The sequence below is a fragment of the Manis javanica genome, chromosome 17, assembly GCF_040802235.1.
Source record: "Manis javanica isolate MJ-LG chromosome 17, MJ_LKY, whole genome shotgun sequence".
In the NCBI taxonomy this organism is placed as follows: domain Eukaryota; kingdom Metazoa; phylum Chordata; class Mammalia; order Pholidota; family Manidae; genus Manis; species Manis javanica.
In genome coordinates, this window is record NC_133172.1 from 64,411,236 (window position 1) to 64,424,776 (window position 13,541).

General features: G+C 58.8%; 1 protein-coding gene across 1 annotated transcript; it reads left to right on the plus strand.

The window, feature by feature from the left end:
* The first annotated feature begins 1,303 nt into the window (after nt 1-1,303).
* Nucleotides 1,304-13,504, plus strand: LOC108398332 (tubulin beta-3 chain). Its single transcript, XM_036993935.2, is given in 6 exon segments — nt 1,304-2,268; nt 5,313-5,366; nt 5,368-5,434; nt 10,667-10,775; nt 11,355-11,465; nt 12,150-13,504. Coding segments are annotated over 6 exon segments (2,367 nt in total). The 5' UTR covers nt 1,304-1,318; the 3' UTR covers nt 13,226-13,504.
* The last annotated feature ends 37 nt before the right edge of the window (nt 13,505-13,541 follow it).

Sequence of the window (13,541 nt, forward strand, 5' to 3'; positions counted from 1 at the left end):
AGGCTGTGTTCAGCTAGCGACATTCATCAACCTGCATATCCGTAATCTGTACTTTTGTGTGTGATGCACTCAATAAAAAGCACGAAAGGGTGGAAAGAGCTTTGTAAGGTGTGCGATGCAGGTGTCAGGAGAGGTGCGTATTCCTAAGTGGGCACTGTGATCATGTGTGTGGGTGTGCGGGCACTGCCTGTCAGAGGCCATCTGGCTCTTGGTGGATTAGAGAACAGACTCCCAACAGGAATATCACAGATAACACACGCTTTCAAGAGCTCCCTTTAAGCTCTGCCTTCAGAAGACGGTTTGTGGTCCACACACGCTGTCTTCTGTGAGAAAGTGCTGGGAGTGCCCCAGTGAAGTGAGCACAGTGCCCGTAGGGCTATTCCTGACCTCCACACAGCTCGCATGGGACACCACGTGGCTGGAGACAGAGGTCCGCCCTTGAAGTGCCTCCTGGCTCGGGGCCTGTGGTGTCCTTCCGGTTGGGAAGCCACAAGGCTGCCTTCAGGTAGCTCTAACGTGGGGTGGGAAGTTACAGATTGGGGTCGGGGGGATGGCCAAAAGCCAATGGCTATTCTTGAGGCAGAGATGCATCAGGCAGGTGCAGGGTTGAGGATGGCTTCAAGGAGCTTGGCAGTGTCTGAGAGGGGCCTGGAGGAAGGCTAGAGATCTTGGGACCGGTCCAGAGCAGACCCCATGCACGCAGACTCCTGGAGCAGAGGCCAGGCTGGCTCCAGCTGGCTAAGCAGGTGAGGCTGGCCAGACTGCAGTGGCTTTGAGCCAGAAGGTGAGACGTGCAGCTGTGCCCAGGAACCCGGGGGCCCTCAGAGCCAGGTCAGCCCTGGGTGCCATCTGCACCACCTGGCGATGGGCTGGGGAGCAATTTCGGGTGCACACCCATCCTGCGGCCACCCCCAGGAGGAGGGGCTCAGTGGAGGACTTTAAAGATTCCAAGAAAGGCTCCATTCTCTCCCGGGACCTTAGCCCACCCCTGGCCTGAGGACACAGGAGGCCCAGCTGACCAGGAAGTAGCGAGAGGCATAGGAACATCGGGACCCGAGCAAACACACCAAGGAAGAGGCGGGGAGGTCTGGGGACCTGGAGGTATCGGGGCTGGCGCTGCGGAGTCTGGGGCCCTGGCTGGGTAGCCGCCAGACTCCCGAGCAGAGTGGCCTCTCTGGCTGGGCCGTGCCAGGGCCGATGTTTGTCCACCTAGGGAGAGGGTAAGTGTGAGGTCCTAGGGGCCATGGGAGACTTGCAGCGGCACCGTGAGCTGAGTGGAACACCTAGAAAGGACCCTTTCCTGCTCCCTGGTGGGACCATGCCCGTGCAGGAGCCCCAGAGGAGGCTGCTAGGTGACCTCAACTCCACCTCCCCTGCCACCCCCCACCTCGGGCTGCCTGCCAACCAGACTGGGCCTCAGTGTCTGGAGGCGTCTGTCCCCGATGGGCTTTTCCTCAGCCTGGGGCTGGTGAGCCTGGTGGAGAACGTGCTGGTGGTGGCCGCCATTGCCAAGAACCGCAACCTGCACTCACCCATGCACTGCTTCATCTGCTGCCTGGCTGTGTCTGACCTGCTGGTGAGTGGGAGCTACGTGCTGGAGGCTGCTGTCATGCTGCTGCTGGAGGCGGGCGCTCTGGCCACCAGGGCCGCTGTGGTGCAGCAGCTGGAGGACATAATCGACGGGCTCATCTGTGGCTCCATGGTGTCCAGCCTGTGCTTCCTGGCTGCCATCGCCGTGGACCGCTATCTCTCCATCTTCTATGCACTGCGATACCACAGCATCGTGACTCTGCCACGGGCGTGGCGAGCCATCTCAACCATCTGGGTGGCCAGTGCCATCTCCAGCATGCTTTTCACTGCCTATGGCCGCCACAAGGCCACCCTGCTTTGTCTGGTCAGCTTCTTTCTGGCCATGCTGGTGCTCCTGGTCGTGCTCTACGCCCACATGCTCACCCGTGCATGCCAGCACGCCCGGGGCATTGCCCAGCTCCACAAGAGGCAGCGTCCCATTAACCAGGGCTTTAGCCTCAAGGGGGCCGCCACCCTCACCATCCTACTGGGCATTTTCTTCCTCTGCTGGGGCCCCTTCTTCCTGCACCTCCTGCTCATCGTCCTGTGCCCTCAGCACCCCACTTGCAGCTGCATCTTCAAGAACTTCAACCTCTTCCTCACCCTCATCATATGCAACTCCATCGTCAACCCCCTCATCTATGCTTTCCGCAGCCAAGAACTGCGAAAGACACTCCAAGATGTGCTGCTGTGCTCTTGGTGAGGGGAGGGGGCCTGCAGGCCCAAAGCCAGGCTGCTGGGCAGAGGGAAGTGGTGACATCATGTGGCCCAATTCCTGTGTGCCAGATAGGACAGGCTGACAGCATCTGGAGGTGTGGACACACAGGCCCTCTAGGACCAGAGAGGAATAAGGAATCTCCAGGAGGAGGTGTGGGGAATGCAGGAGGCTGAAGAGATGGTGGGTCACGGCAGACGTGCTGCCCACTGCAGCTCCATGGACCCACCCTCATCCTCCTTTGCTGCCAGCTCTGAGGTTTGTGCCTCTGCCCACTGGGATGTGAAGTCTGTGTTGGCAGCAAGAGTCCTCAGGAGTGCTGTTCCCAGGGAGGGCCTCTGGAGAAAGGACTGACCATCAAGACCTGGCCTTGCAGGGCTGCTCAGAAGGAAATAATCTGCATCGAGCAGGACCATGATTGCAGGAGTCACAGTGGGAGGGTGGAGCTGATACCTCCTAAGGCTCTGTGGGAGGGAGAGCTGGGCACTCAGCCCATCTGTGTGCACCCAGCAGATGGTGCCAGCCAATGCCTGTTTTCAAGGCAGAGGCTGTGGGTCTGAATCAGCGGCCAGTGCCCAGGGTCTCAGGGCCAGGAAGTGGTCTGGTAATAAATGCTCAATACAGCCTCATTGTCATCTGCCTTGGTTTCTTCCAGAAGCTGCTTGAAGCTTGAGAGCAGAGGAAGGGGGAAAGGATGGAGTGTGAGGGATGAGCAGGGAGATGTAAGTCCCCGAAACCATGGCTGGCCTGCCTAGGTGAAGAAACCACAGCCCCAGAGGATCCCCAGTGCCCGAGGCTTTGCCCAAGGGGAAAGCATGGAGACCCAAAGTGCACCCACTCTGATCCTGCACCTTTGCTCTCTCTCCATGGTGCAAACTCTAGCCCAGAGCAGCAAGAGTTAGGAGCAGCAGCTGCCCCTGACCAGGTCACCTCCGTGATGATGAGACTGGCACATTGTCCAGCCTGCCCTCAGCTGCAGCAGAAGCTGGGCCACCGTGACCCACTCGTGACTTGGACGAAGCGTGCGCCCCTCTTTTGGTCCTGCAGCCCCTCCTCCATGTCTGCTCTGAGGTGCCCCAGGGGCCCCTGGTGCAGGGGGTGCTGGGGGCTGCTTTCTCTAGCACTGCCCTCCTGGAAGCGGGGTCAGAGCTCAGCCAGCTCCGGGAGGTGTTTGAAGCAAGGCCTCCCACAGTGGGGTGAGGCTGCCCAAGGACTGCAGGGAGTGTCCAAGTACCGGAGAGTAAGCATCTGGGGCGCACCATGTGGCCTGGTTTGGGAGCCCTTGGGTCCTCCCTCTGCTGCAATCCTGGGCTTCTTCCTGAGGAGCCCACCTGGTATCCCCCACAGACACTGAGCATAGTCAAGCCCCTTCCTGGCACAGTCTCAGTGGAGGCAACGGTGATGGTACCAGCTAGCTCACAGGCAGGCTAGTAATGCCTGCAGCCCTTGCAGCCCCCTGACCAGCCACCCCAGCTCTGTCCCTGCCAGTCCCCACCCACGCTGGCAGCTCTAGCCCTGACTGCCAGCCACGGAGCTGGGAGCTGGTTCCCAGCAGGGCCAGCCTTTGCTGGGAGACAAGACAGTGAGTCAGCCTTGAACCTGGCACCAAAGCCCTCTGGGGATGGAAGGGGAGCTAGCCTGGCCCAGTGCCAGCCTGCAGGGAGGCAGGGCAGATGGGTGATGGGTCCTGGCCGACAGGATGCTGCAAAGTTTCTTTTTTTGCTCAGAGAGGCACAGCCGAGTCCTGGGAAAAGCAAAATGCTCAGCAAGGGCCCCCCTGACCAGGGACTGGGAGGGGCTCCAGGTGGCCAGAAGCCAACCACAGAAAGCCACATCATGGACATATTGTGGGGGAGGGGTGTCTCCTGAGAACAAAAGATCCATTTCTAGACTTGTCAAACTGGGGAGCTTCAGGAAGGGAAAGAGAGGGGCACATACAAGGCACGACAGCACACCCCTGGGGACACAGCCTGGACAAAGGCACCCGTGGTCTGCTCGATCTGCTGCTTGTAGGACGTCCACGCACTGTGGCTGAGGTCCTTCCTGAAGGGTTTGTTACTGAATCATCAGAAGGACCTGTTATGAGATGACTCCTTTGTCATGTCTGACCCCAGGAGAACATTAAGCCAGTGGTATATGTATGTGTAATGCAAGGTTTGTGCTCCGTGTCCACTTCACACCCTCCTTTCTCCTCTGAAACGAGGACTCTGTCTCAGTTTGCCCCTGATGCACATACTCCCCACATAGCCACCCCCCTCCATGTTTCGTTGGCCTCACTGGAACCAAGGGTCCAGGGGTCCAGGGGTCCAGGTGACATCAGGGAGCGAGTCAGACGGAAGCCACCGCCCGCCATCCCCTGCCCTATAGATCCCTCGGCTGACTTGTGTCCTTATGACCACTCCTGACACCAGTATTCCTGAGCAGCAGCTACGGCTTGGTGGCGTGACTCGTGGGGCCGAAAGCATCCCCACATCCACAGGCAGGGTCCATCTGGAATCTCATGGCAGCCCCCCGGGTAGGCGGCGCAGGTGGCACCCCCACTGCAGAGGACAGTGACGCTCCAGTGCCTCTGGAACCTGCCACCGCCCTCCCTCCCTCCCTCACAGCCGCTCTACGCAGACGTTTCTGAGCCCTGCCCTGCTTCCTTCTCCAGCGTTCAGCAGCTCAGCCTTTTCCTGCGCCCCCACCCCTAAGGATCCAGCGGAGTCCGGAGTACCTTGTCTGTCCCTTCATGCCAAAGACGCGGGGTGGGAGGCGTCCATCTCGGCCCTTCGGGGTGGGCATATGGGGGTGGGTCCCAAAACAGGTTTGCAAAGAAAGACCCTCTGTGCAAAGCTACGGGGCGGGGCCCGAGGCCAAGGGGGCTCCCATTGTCCCCCCGGAACCAGCCCCCTCCTTCTGCGGCGCGGGGCCCGGGGCCGAGGCTGCAGGCCGGTGCCGCATTGGCGGCGGCGCCCCGATTGGCCACGCGGAGACGCCGCCCGGGCGCGGCGGGCGGGGCTCGACCTATAAGTGCGGGCGGCGGGGCGGCCGACTCTCCGCAGCCAGCCCGCCGTCCGCGCGCGTCCCGCAGCCGCCGCCCCACGCCCGAGCATGAGGGAGATCGTGCACATCCAGGCCGGCCAGTGCGGCAACCAGATCGGGGCCAAGGTGAGGCCGCGCGCCCCCGGGGGAGGGAAGCGGAGAGCCGCACCCGGAGCCACGCTCGCTCTTCAAGCAGAGAACAAAGGGGTCCCCCTGGGTCCCCGCCCTGCCCGCGCCGTGCCGCCGCCTTCTGCCCCTGCTCGGTAGCCTCGGGCGGGGTGCGCAGCGCGGCGATGCAGCTGGGGCCCTGTTGGCCGTGGCCCTCGTCGTTGGGGTCGCAGCTCAGCCTTGATCGAGATGGGGCCGGTGGGCATTTTGGGTAGGGCACCGCCCTCGAATCCATCGTGATTCCCCGGGGACAGGATCTGACAACCTTTGGTTTCTTGGCCCCACCCTGTCCCTTTGTTGGGGGAGGGGTTGGGCCCGGACACGGGGTGACCTTGGTCCAGGACTGGACTGTCCCTCAGCGTGGCCCCGCCTGGGCAGCCACCCCCGTGGTTGGACGTCGTCCACACAAGGTCTGCCGATTCTGGGGTTGGACTGTGGGAACAAAGCCGGACTCGGGTGGAGACGCGCATCACCGCATCCCCATTGTTAGCCCACCTCACAGATGTTGGGACTGAATGCAGTTCCCACGCGTACCCAGGAGACAGAGGTCATGTCCCCAAGTCTGGGAGGTTGTCCTTTCCTAAGGTCACACGCTGCCTCCGGCTCTCCGTCCCTCAGACGTCCAGCGCGGGGCTTGGACTGGGTGGGTGGGGCCTGCTGGCCCGGGGGTCCGCTCGGAACAACGTGGGAAGGGGTGGCTTTGTCAGGACCAAGGCCAGTGACCCAGGGAGGGGACGGGTGCGAGCTTTTTTCCTGTCGGAGTCGGTGGGAGGAGACAGGTCCTGGAGGGGAAGGGGCCGAGGAAAGGCGGCCTCTGGAGGATGTTGCCATGGAAACCAGGCAAGAACAAAAACCTAATTACCACAGGGCTGGTGCGGCCACGTGGCTGAATTGTAAATTGCAACTTGGGCTCTGGGGTGGAGGTGCCTGGGATGCGGGGCGGGGGCGGGGCGAGCGGGGGTAGCAGCGGGAAACTCCCTGATCCCAGCAGACGCTGTGCCTACCCGAGGAAGGGTGTAGGGGAGGGGCAGGCCTGGGGGTCGACGGCTTCAAATCAAATCCGGGCTCCTGGGGCAGTCACCGACAGCTGCCCCGGCCCGGTGGGAGGGGCCAAGGGCTCATTAACGTGGTCTCGGGGGCCCGGGCAGTCCTGAGCATCTGCTGCTAGGAGGGTCGCGGGTCACTGCAGGGAGGGAGGACGGCCCCGAGTCCGCCTGTGCCCGCGGGAATGAATGGTGATCCAGTGATGCCCGCTCCTATGTCGGGCGAAGGCTGGTCCGCACCCAGGCCGCGGCTCAGTGAGGGGCGGGCAAGGCAGAGGCGGAGGCCTGAGTGCGGAACAGTGTCCTCAGCAGACATTGTTCTCCTGCCTCTCAGGTCTGTGGCCCTCGGGTTTGCGCATTACTTTTTTTTCCCTTTTGGGTTGATTTTCTTAAGTTATGTTTGTTTTTAAAAATTATTATCTGATCCTTTCTAACAGTTCAAACGGGAGAGGTGTATTTTGGGTGGAAGGAATGTTTCTTCCCTTTTCCATCGGTGGCCTCTACCGTGACCCAAGGGTGGACGCCGTCGAGCAGCTTCTTTACAGCACGCTGCCCTGGAAAGTCTCCAGAGGGCAAACCCGAAGAAAGCAAAGCCCCTGGGCCAGGCACGGGTGGGGATTTTGCCTGCCCCGCCGGTGCTGGCCTCTGCCCTACCCATGCACCTTGACCATCTCAGTGTCCCACTCCCATGCTGTTGTGGGCACCCTGGTGAGGGAAGAGCAGACTTTTCCTGTCCATCACCAGCAACAGATGACTGGGATGGGCAGAGAGGCTGCTTTCCCTTTTGGGGTCCTTGCCTGGCTCAGTGGTATAGGTAGTGGGCTTTAGGGCGGGGCCTGGTTGTGAGGGATGTAGGGAGGGTTGGGCGATCCGGGGCTGGGGAGAGAGCACGCCTCTGCTCAGAGGTGGCACGATGGCATTGACGACTCGGGACAATGACCACTACGTGTTAGGCACTGTTCTGCTGGGTGCATGCATTCTGCACATCACCTCCCAGGGATGAGGCGGGAGCAGGCATCGCCCTTCCCCCAAAGAGAACGAGGTTCGGTGATGTTGAGGCACCTGCCCCGGAGGGACAGGGAGGGAGTTTGAGTCTAGGGGTGAATTGGTACGTCAGGATGGGCAAGGGTCTCCCGAATCCCCACAACGGGGGAATGCGTCCGAGGACACCCCCCTTCCATTCCCCGCCCCTAGTGGGGCAGGGCACCCCTGGAGCCTTTGTCTGCGCCCCCCGCCTCCCGGCCGCTGGGCGGGGCCTCGGAGGGGTGGGGCCTTGGCCCTGACTGCCGATGGGAGGAGGGATTCCTGGTTACCTCGAATCCGCCCCCTCTCCCAGCCCCTCCTGGGTCTGGGTGGTGCTGGCTGTGCGCCGGTGGGAAAAGGCATGGGGTCCTGCCAGGGCGCAGCGCCCCTGATGTTTCCAGCCCTCCATCTGGGGGGCCACTTACCCGCTCCGGAGCGCGGCACGGAAAGGGGTCAGCACCCTGGACAGCGCCGAGGGCGCAGGACTGGGACCATCCCTGCAAACGCCGCCGTGGGGTCTGAAATAGGAGACCTGGTGTGGGCCCACGGCCATCTGGCAGTTGTCTCATCTGTAGTGATAATCACAATTACTTAATTGGCGAAATTGCACTTTATCGCTTATTAAATGTTACATAATATATTTCAATAATAAGCTGTTCGTTAATTTTACATTACAATTTTTATTTGTTTTTAATTACAAAGGCATTAATATATTCTCCTTAAAAACTGAAACGTTGCAGATAAGGCTAAAGTTTCTCGTTAACCAGTTCACCCCTCCTTCAAGTGGGACAAGCTTGTTTTCCATTTTTCCAGTCTGTTACCTGTGCATGAGCACCTATGCATCACTGTAGAAAAATACAGCATCTACTGTGAGGTTTCCTTTTTTACTATACATATCATTGTGCAATGTGCCTCTTCAAGCTTCAAGGACGTGTCTTGGAGAGCTGCTTATATCAATAATGATCTTTTACTGCATCACAGTATTCCGAAGTATAGTGATTTTTAAAAATTACCTTTTATTTTTATTTGTTACCCATGCATGTGGCTTCACAAACTTAAATAGCATCTAAGGCTTCTTAACTCACCGAAGCAGACATTTGTTGAATGCTTTTAAGTGTCAGGCCTTTCACTAACCACTTGGTGTAGGTACCAATAACGTGTCCACTTTGCAGATGAGAAAACTGAAGTCCTGAGTGGTGAAGTCACCGGAACATACTGGCTGGTGCTGGGATCTGCCCTCACCCTGGTCCATTGTTCCCCCAGGAGGCCATACTTTCTATAGATGCGTTGATGGCACCACTGCTGAGTCACTCCCCTGGCCTCACACTTACTGTCCCGAGCTCATCCCTCCTCTACAGGGGCTGTGGGTGTCCCTGAAGCCAAGGGCTCTGGGTGTCCCAGGGCTGCGGGGACCAAGGCCCCTAGTCCAAGCGCTCAGACAGCCTCAGGGCTAAGGAGGGCGAGGGGAGCCGAGGAGTGGTAGGAAGCTCTGTTCAGGCCCTGAATGCCTCAGTCACATTTCTGTGTGTTTATTTTTTCTTATTCTAAATCAATACACACTTAATGCAAAAAGGAAACTTGATGATGACAAAAATGCACAAGGGAGGGAAGAAGTCCACCCAGCCGCCACCCTCACTGAGAGATGGTCCCTAATAGTCTTTCTGGGTGAGCTGCCAAGACTATTCTGTGCAGTTTATAATAGTGACACTGTTCATACTTACCAGTTGAATTTATTTTTTAATCTTTTTTTTTGAGAAGTTAACATGTGTGTGTGACAAAGAATTCTACAAGAAGCAAGGGAAAAGGAATTTCTCCCCCAGCCGGGGACCATATTCCCAGTCAGAGCTGCCTGGAGCAGGTTCTGTGTGCCTCAGAGACGGCCGTATACAGATCGGCACGTGCAAGCTGGTTTCTAGCTGCTTCACCGAGCAGTCTTTTCTCCAGTACATGGTTCACACGCAGAGGCCTCCTCCTCGAGGTCTCCACACACGTTCATCTTCTGAAGTCACCGCGACCCTGAGTAGCAAAGAAGGTGCTGGGAAGTCAGTCGTAGCATGTGACCAGTGACCTTGCCTCTGTGGGCTGACTGCTCCCTGCCAGCCTGGGAGTGCCCTGGGGGACTGGGGGGCAGAGTTCAGTGCAGCCTGCACCCAAGGGTTGTGTCTTCATTGCATACATATGTGCTAATAATCCCACAGCACTCAGCATCCATCTTGCCTGTTGACAGGCTTCACATGATTAACTTGCTTTATTCCCACAAAGACCTGTTTTCATCATCAGGCACACTGAACAGATGTGGTCCCCATGGCACAGAGAGTCTTCGGGGCCTGGCCAAGGTTAGACATTTGGGAAGGGGAAGGCCAGTTCCTAAGTCTCAGCCCTGCTCTGGGCTCTCCTGCCCTCCACAGTGGGAGCAGAGTTTGAGAAGCACTGTGGGTCCTGCCCAAGTGGGAGCAGGGCGGGAAGGCACAGGCAGTGCGGAGAGCAAGTCCTGGGCGCTGAGCCTGTGCTGGCTCTGAGGACAGGCTGGGCAACCCCAGGCAAGTCTTTTCCCACTTGGGCCCCTGTGGTTCTTGTTGGCTGAGGCAGACCCTGACACTGAGGGGCACGCATATCCTGGATTCTATCTGTCAGTTACTGTGGGCAGCTCTTTACCATCTCTGTGCCTCAGTTTCCTCATCTGAAGAAAGGGAATAATGGAAACTACCCCAAGAGGGAATTTATTACCAACCCCTCATGGAGAAGTGGCTTGTCCAAGGCCCCTGATCAGCAAGTGCAGAACTGGGTCTGTGTCTGCTGAGCCCTGAACCAGCCTGGGGTCCTGGTCGCTTTGGATGTGCATGTTTATTGCAACAATTTTCTGACAGATGACAGAGTGTGGGGCTCTTTTCTGAAGTCACTCAGAGGAGCTAATGCCGGCTTTGGGTCCAAGCCCCTAATTTTACACCTAGGACTACAAGGCCATGGGAGGGAAAGGGCATTTGGGCACTTCTTCAGGCCTGACCACTTCATCTTCAGTAAGGTTCCACTGTCCCACACTCTGGTGACAGACCCCATCACAAGCAGATCAATAGAAAAAAGCAAAGTCACCCCTCACCATGGTCTTTCCCTCCTTTCCCCCCAGTTCTGGGAGGTCATCAGCGATGAGCACGGTATAGACCCCAGTGGCAACTATGTTGGAGACTCAGACCTGCAGTTGGAGCGTATCAGTGTCTACTACAACGAGGCGTCTTGTGAGTCCCCAGCTCCCCATCCTTGACCTGGAGGGAGGGGAGGGAGGGCACTTTGACTGCTGGATCCCAGCATCTCTACCCACCTATTGGTTGGCTGGCAGTTATAGACCAAAGACTCACAGAATAAAGACAAGGAATCCCAGTGACTGCCATCAAACATGTTTAATGGCCAGGAGACAACCAGGCCCCGCCCTAGAGCCCACTACCCGTACCCGTATGCACAGCCCAGAGGAATGGACAGGGCTTGGCAGAGTCCTGAAGGCCCCCTCAGAGGTCCACGGGAGGGACCCAAGCAGGGATCAACTGTAAGGGGGCTCCAGCAGGAGCTGTTGAGCAACCTGTGTAAAATGATGCCCACAGTGAACTGGTGAAGTGCTAGCCGGCCCAGGTAGGCGCGGGTTCTGGTCCTGTCTGTCCATGGCGCTGAGTGTGATCCCCATTTTGATGTAGTTCTAGCCTCTTTGACCCGAGTCTGAGTTCTTAATAGCTAGAGCAGAAGGCTGGCAGGCCAGGGCAGGGTTTAGAGAGGAGGGGTGTCTGAGCCTCTGTCACCCACATAACCCAGCCCTGTCCCCTCAGCTCACAAGTATGTACCTCGGGCCATCCTGGTGGACCTGGAGCCTGGAACCATGGACAGCGTCCGGTCAGGGGCCTTTGGGCACCTCTTCAGGCCCGACAACTTCATCTTCGGTAAGGCCCCACTGTACCACACCCTGACGGCAGATCCCATCACAGGCAGATCCAGAACAGCAGAAACAAGAGCAAGGTTGCCCCTCGCCGCCGTCTGGCAGAGCAGAGCTGATCTCCCCAGCGGGCAGTTGGCAAGAGACCCACAGGGTTCTGTGCAGTAAATAGAAACCACACGTGTATTTCAGTATGAGTGACATATAAAAGAATTAAGATAACAGGATTGTCAGCTGGTGGGACAGAAGTTGGGGTTTCTGGAGGACTGGCTCTGCGGGAGCACAGCCACTCCGACGGCAGGACTGCAGGGCTTGGCTCAGCAAGAAGAAGAGGGCTGCATCCGGCCTCTGCCTTCCGGAGCTCAGAACCCCGGCCGTGCGCATCGATCCACACCCAGACCCTGAGCTGCAAGGGATTCGAGAGGCTGCAGTTCATGCTTCCGGCAGGGCTGGACAGAGGGTGGAGGTGGGCTGGAGGGGATGGACTCACCCAGGATGGCCTTAAGGCAGAGGCCACTCCAGGTTCTCAGTGCCTGTCCAGAGCACTTAACACTGGGCACCAGATAGGTGGGTCTCCAACGCAGCATAGCTGATGTGGGGAGCCTGGAGTGAGAAGCTGGGGGCACCCTTACTTCATAGATGGGAGCAGGCACTGGAGGTCTGACGGTCTGTCTATCCGCCCTGTCTGCAGGTCAGAGTGGGGCTGGCAACAACTGGGCCAAGGGCCACTATACGGAGGGCGCCGAGCTGGTGGACTCGGTCCTGGACGTGGTGCGCAAGGAGTGTGAGAATTGCGACTGCCTGCAGGGCTTCCAGCTGACCCACTCGCTGGGCGGGGGCACCGGGTCAGGGATGGGCACGCTGCTCATCAGCAAGGTGCGCGAGGAGTACCCCGACCGCATCATGAACACCTTCAGCGTGGTGCCCTCGCCCAAGGTGTCCGACACGGTGGTGGAGCCCTACAACGCCACCCTGTCCATCCACCAGCTGGTGGAGAACACCGACGAGACCTACTGCATTGACAACGAGGCGCTCTACGACATCTGCTTCCGCACCCTCAAGCTGGCCACGCCCACCTACGGGGACCTCAACCACCTGGTTTCGGCCACCATGAGCGGTGTCACCACTTCCCTCCGCTTCCCCGGCCAGCTCAACGCCGACCTGCGCAAGCTGGCTGTGAACATGGTTCCCTTCCCCCGCCTGCACTTCTTCATGCCCGGCTTTGCCCCACTCACCGCCCGGGGCAGCCAGCAGTACCGCGCCCTGACGGTGCCCGAGCTCACTCAGCAGATGTTCGACGCCAAGAACATGATGGCCGCCTGCGACCCCCGCCATGGCCGCTACCTGACTGTGGCCACCGTCTTCCGTGGGCGCATGTCCATGAAGGAGGTGGACGAGCAGATGCTGGCCATCCAGAGCAAGAACAGCAGCTACTTCGTGGAGTGGATCCCCAACAACGTGAAGGTGGCTGTGTGCGACATCCCGCCCCGTGGGCTCAAGATGTCTTCCACCTTCATCGGCAACAGCACGGCCATCCAGGAGCTGTTCAAGCGCATCTCGGAGCAGTTCACGGCCATGTTCCGGCGCAAGGCCTTCCTGCACTGGTACACTGGCGAGGGCATGGACGAGATGGAGTTCACCGAGGCCGAGAGCAACATGAACGACCTGGTGTCCGAGTACCAGCAGTACCAGGACGCCACGGCCGAGGAGGAGGGCGAGATGTATGAAGACGACGAGGAGGAGTCCGAGGCCCAGGGCCCCAAGTGAGGCAGGTGGAGGGGTGGGGCCGGCTCACAGCCCAGCCGCGTAGCCGCCGGCGCCGCCCCCAGCCGCACCGCCCAGAGCCCCCGGTCTGTCCCTCCGGCATCCCCGCCCCGCGGGAGTCCGCCCCGCTCTGTCTTCCTGCGATAGTCTTTGCCTTCCTCGTGTTACTCGTTTGTCTCTATTGATAGCTCCAGGCCCGATGTCTTAGGTTTGTTTTGTTTTTTTACTGGTTTGTGTTTATATTTTGAGGGGAATACTTAATAAATTTATTGCTGTCAGATACCCTGCCTGGTGCTGGATATTTCTTTTTATTCTAAAG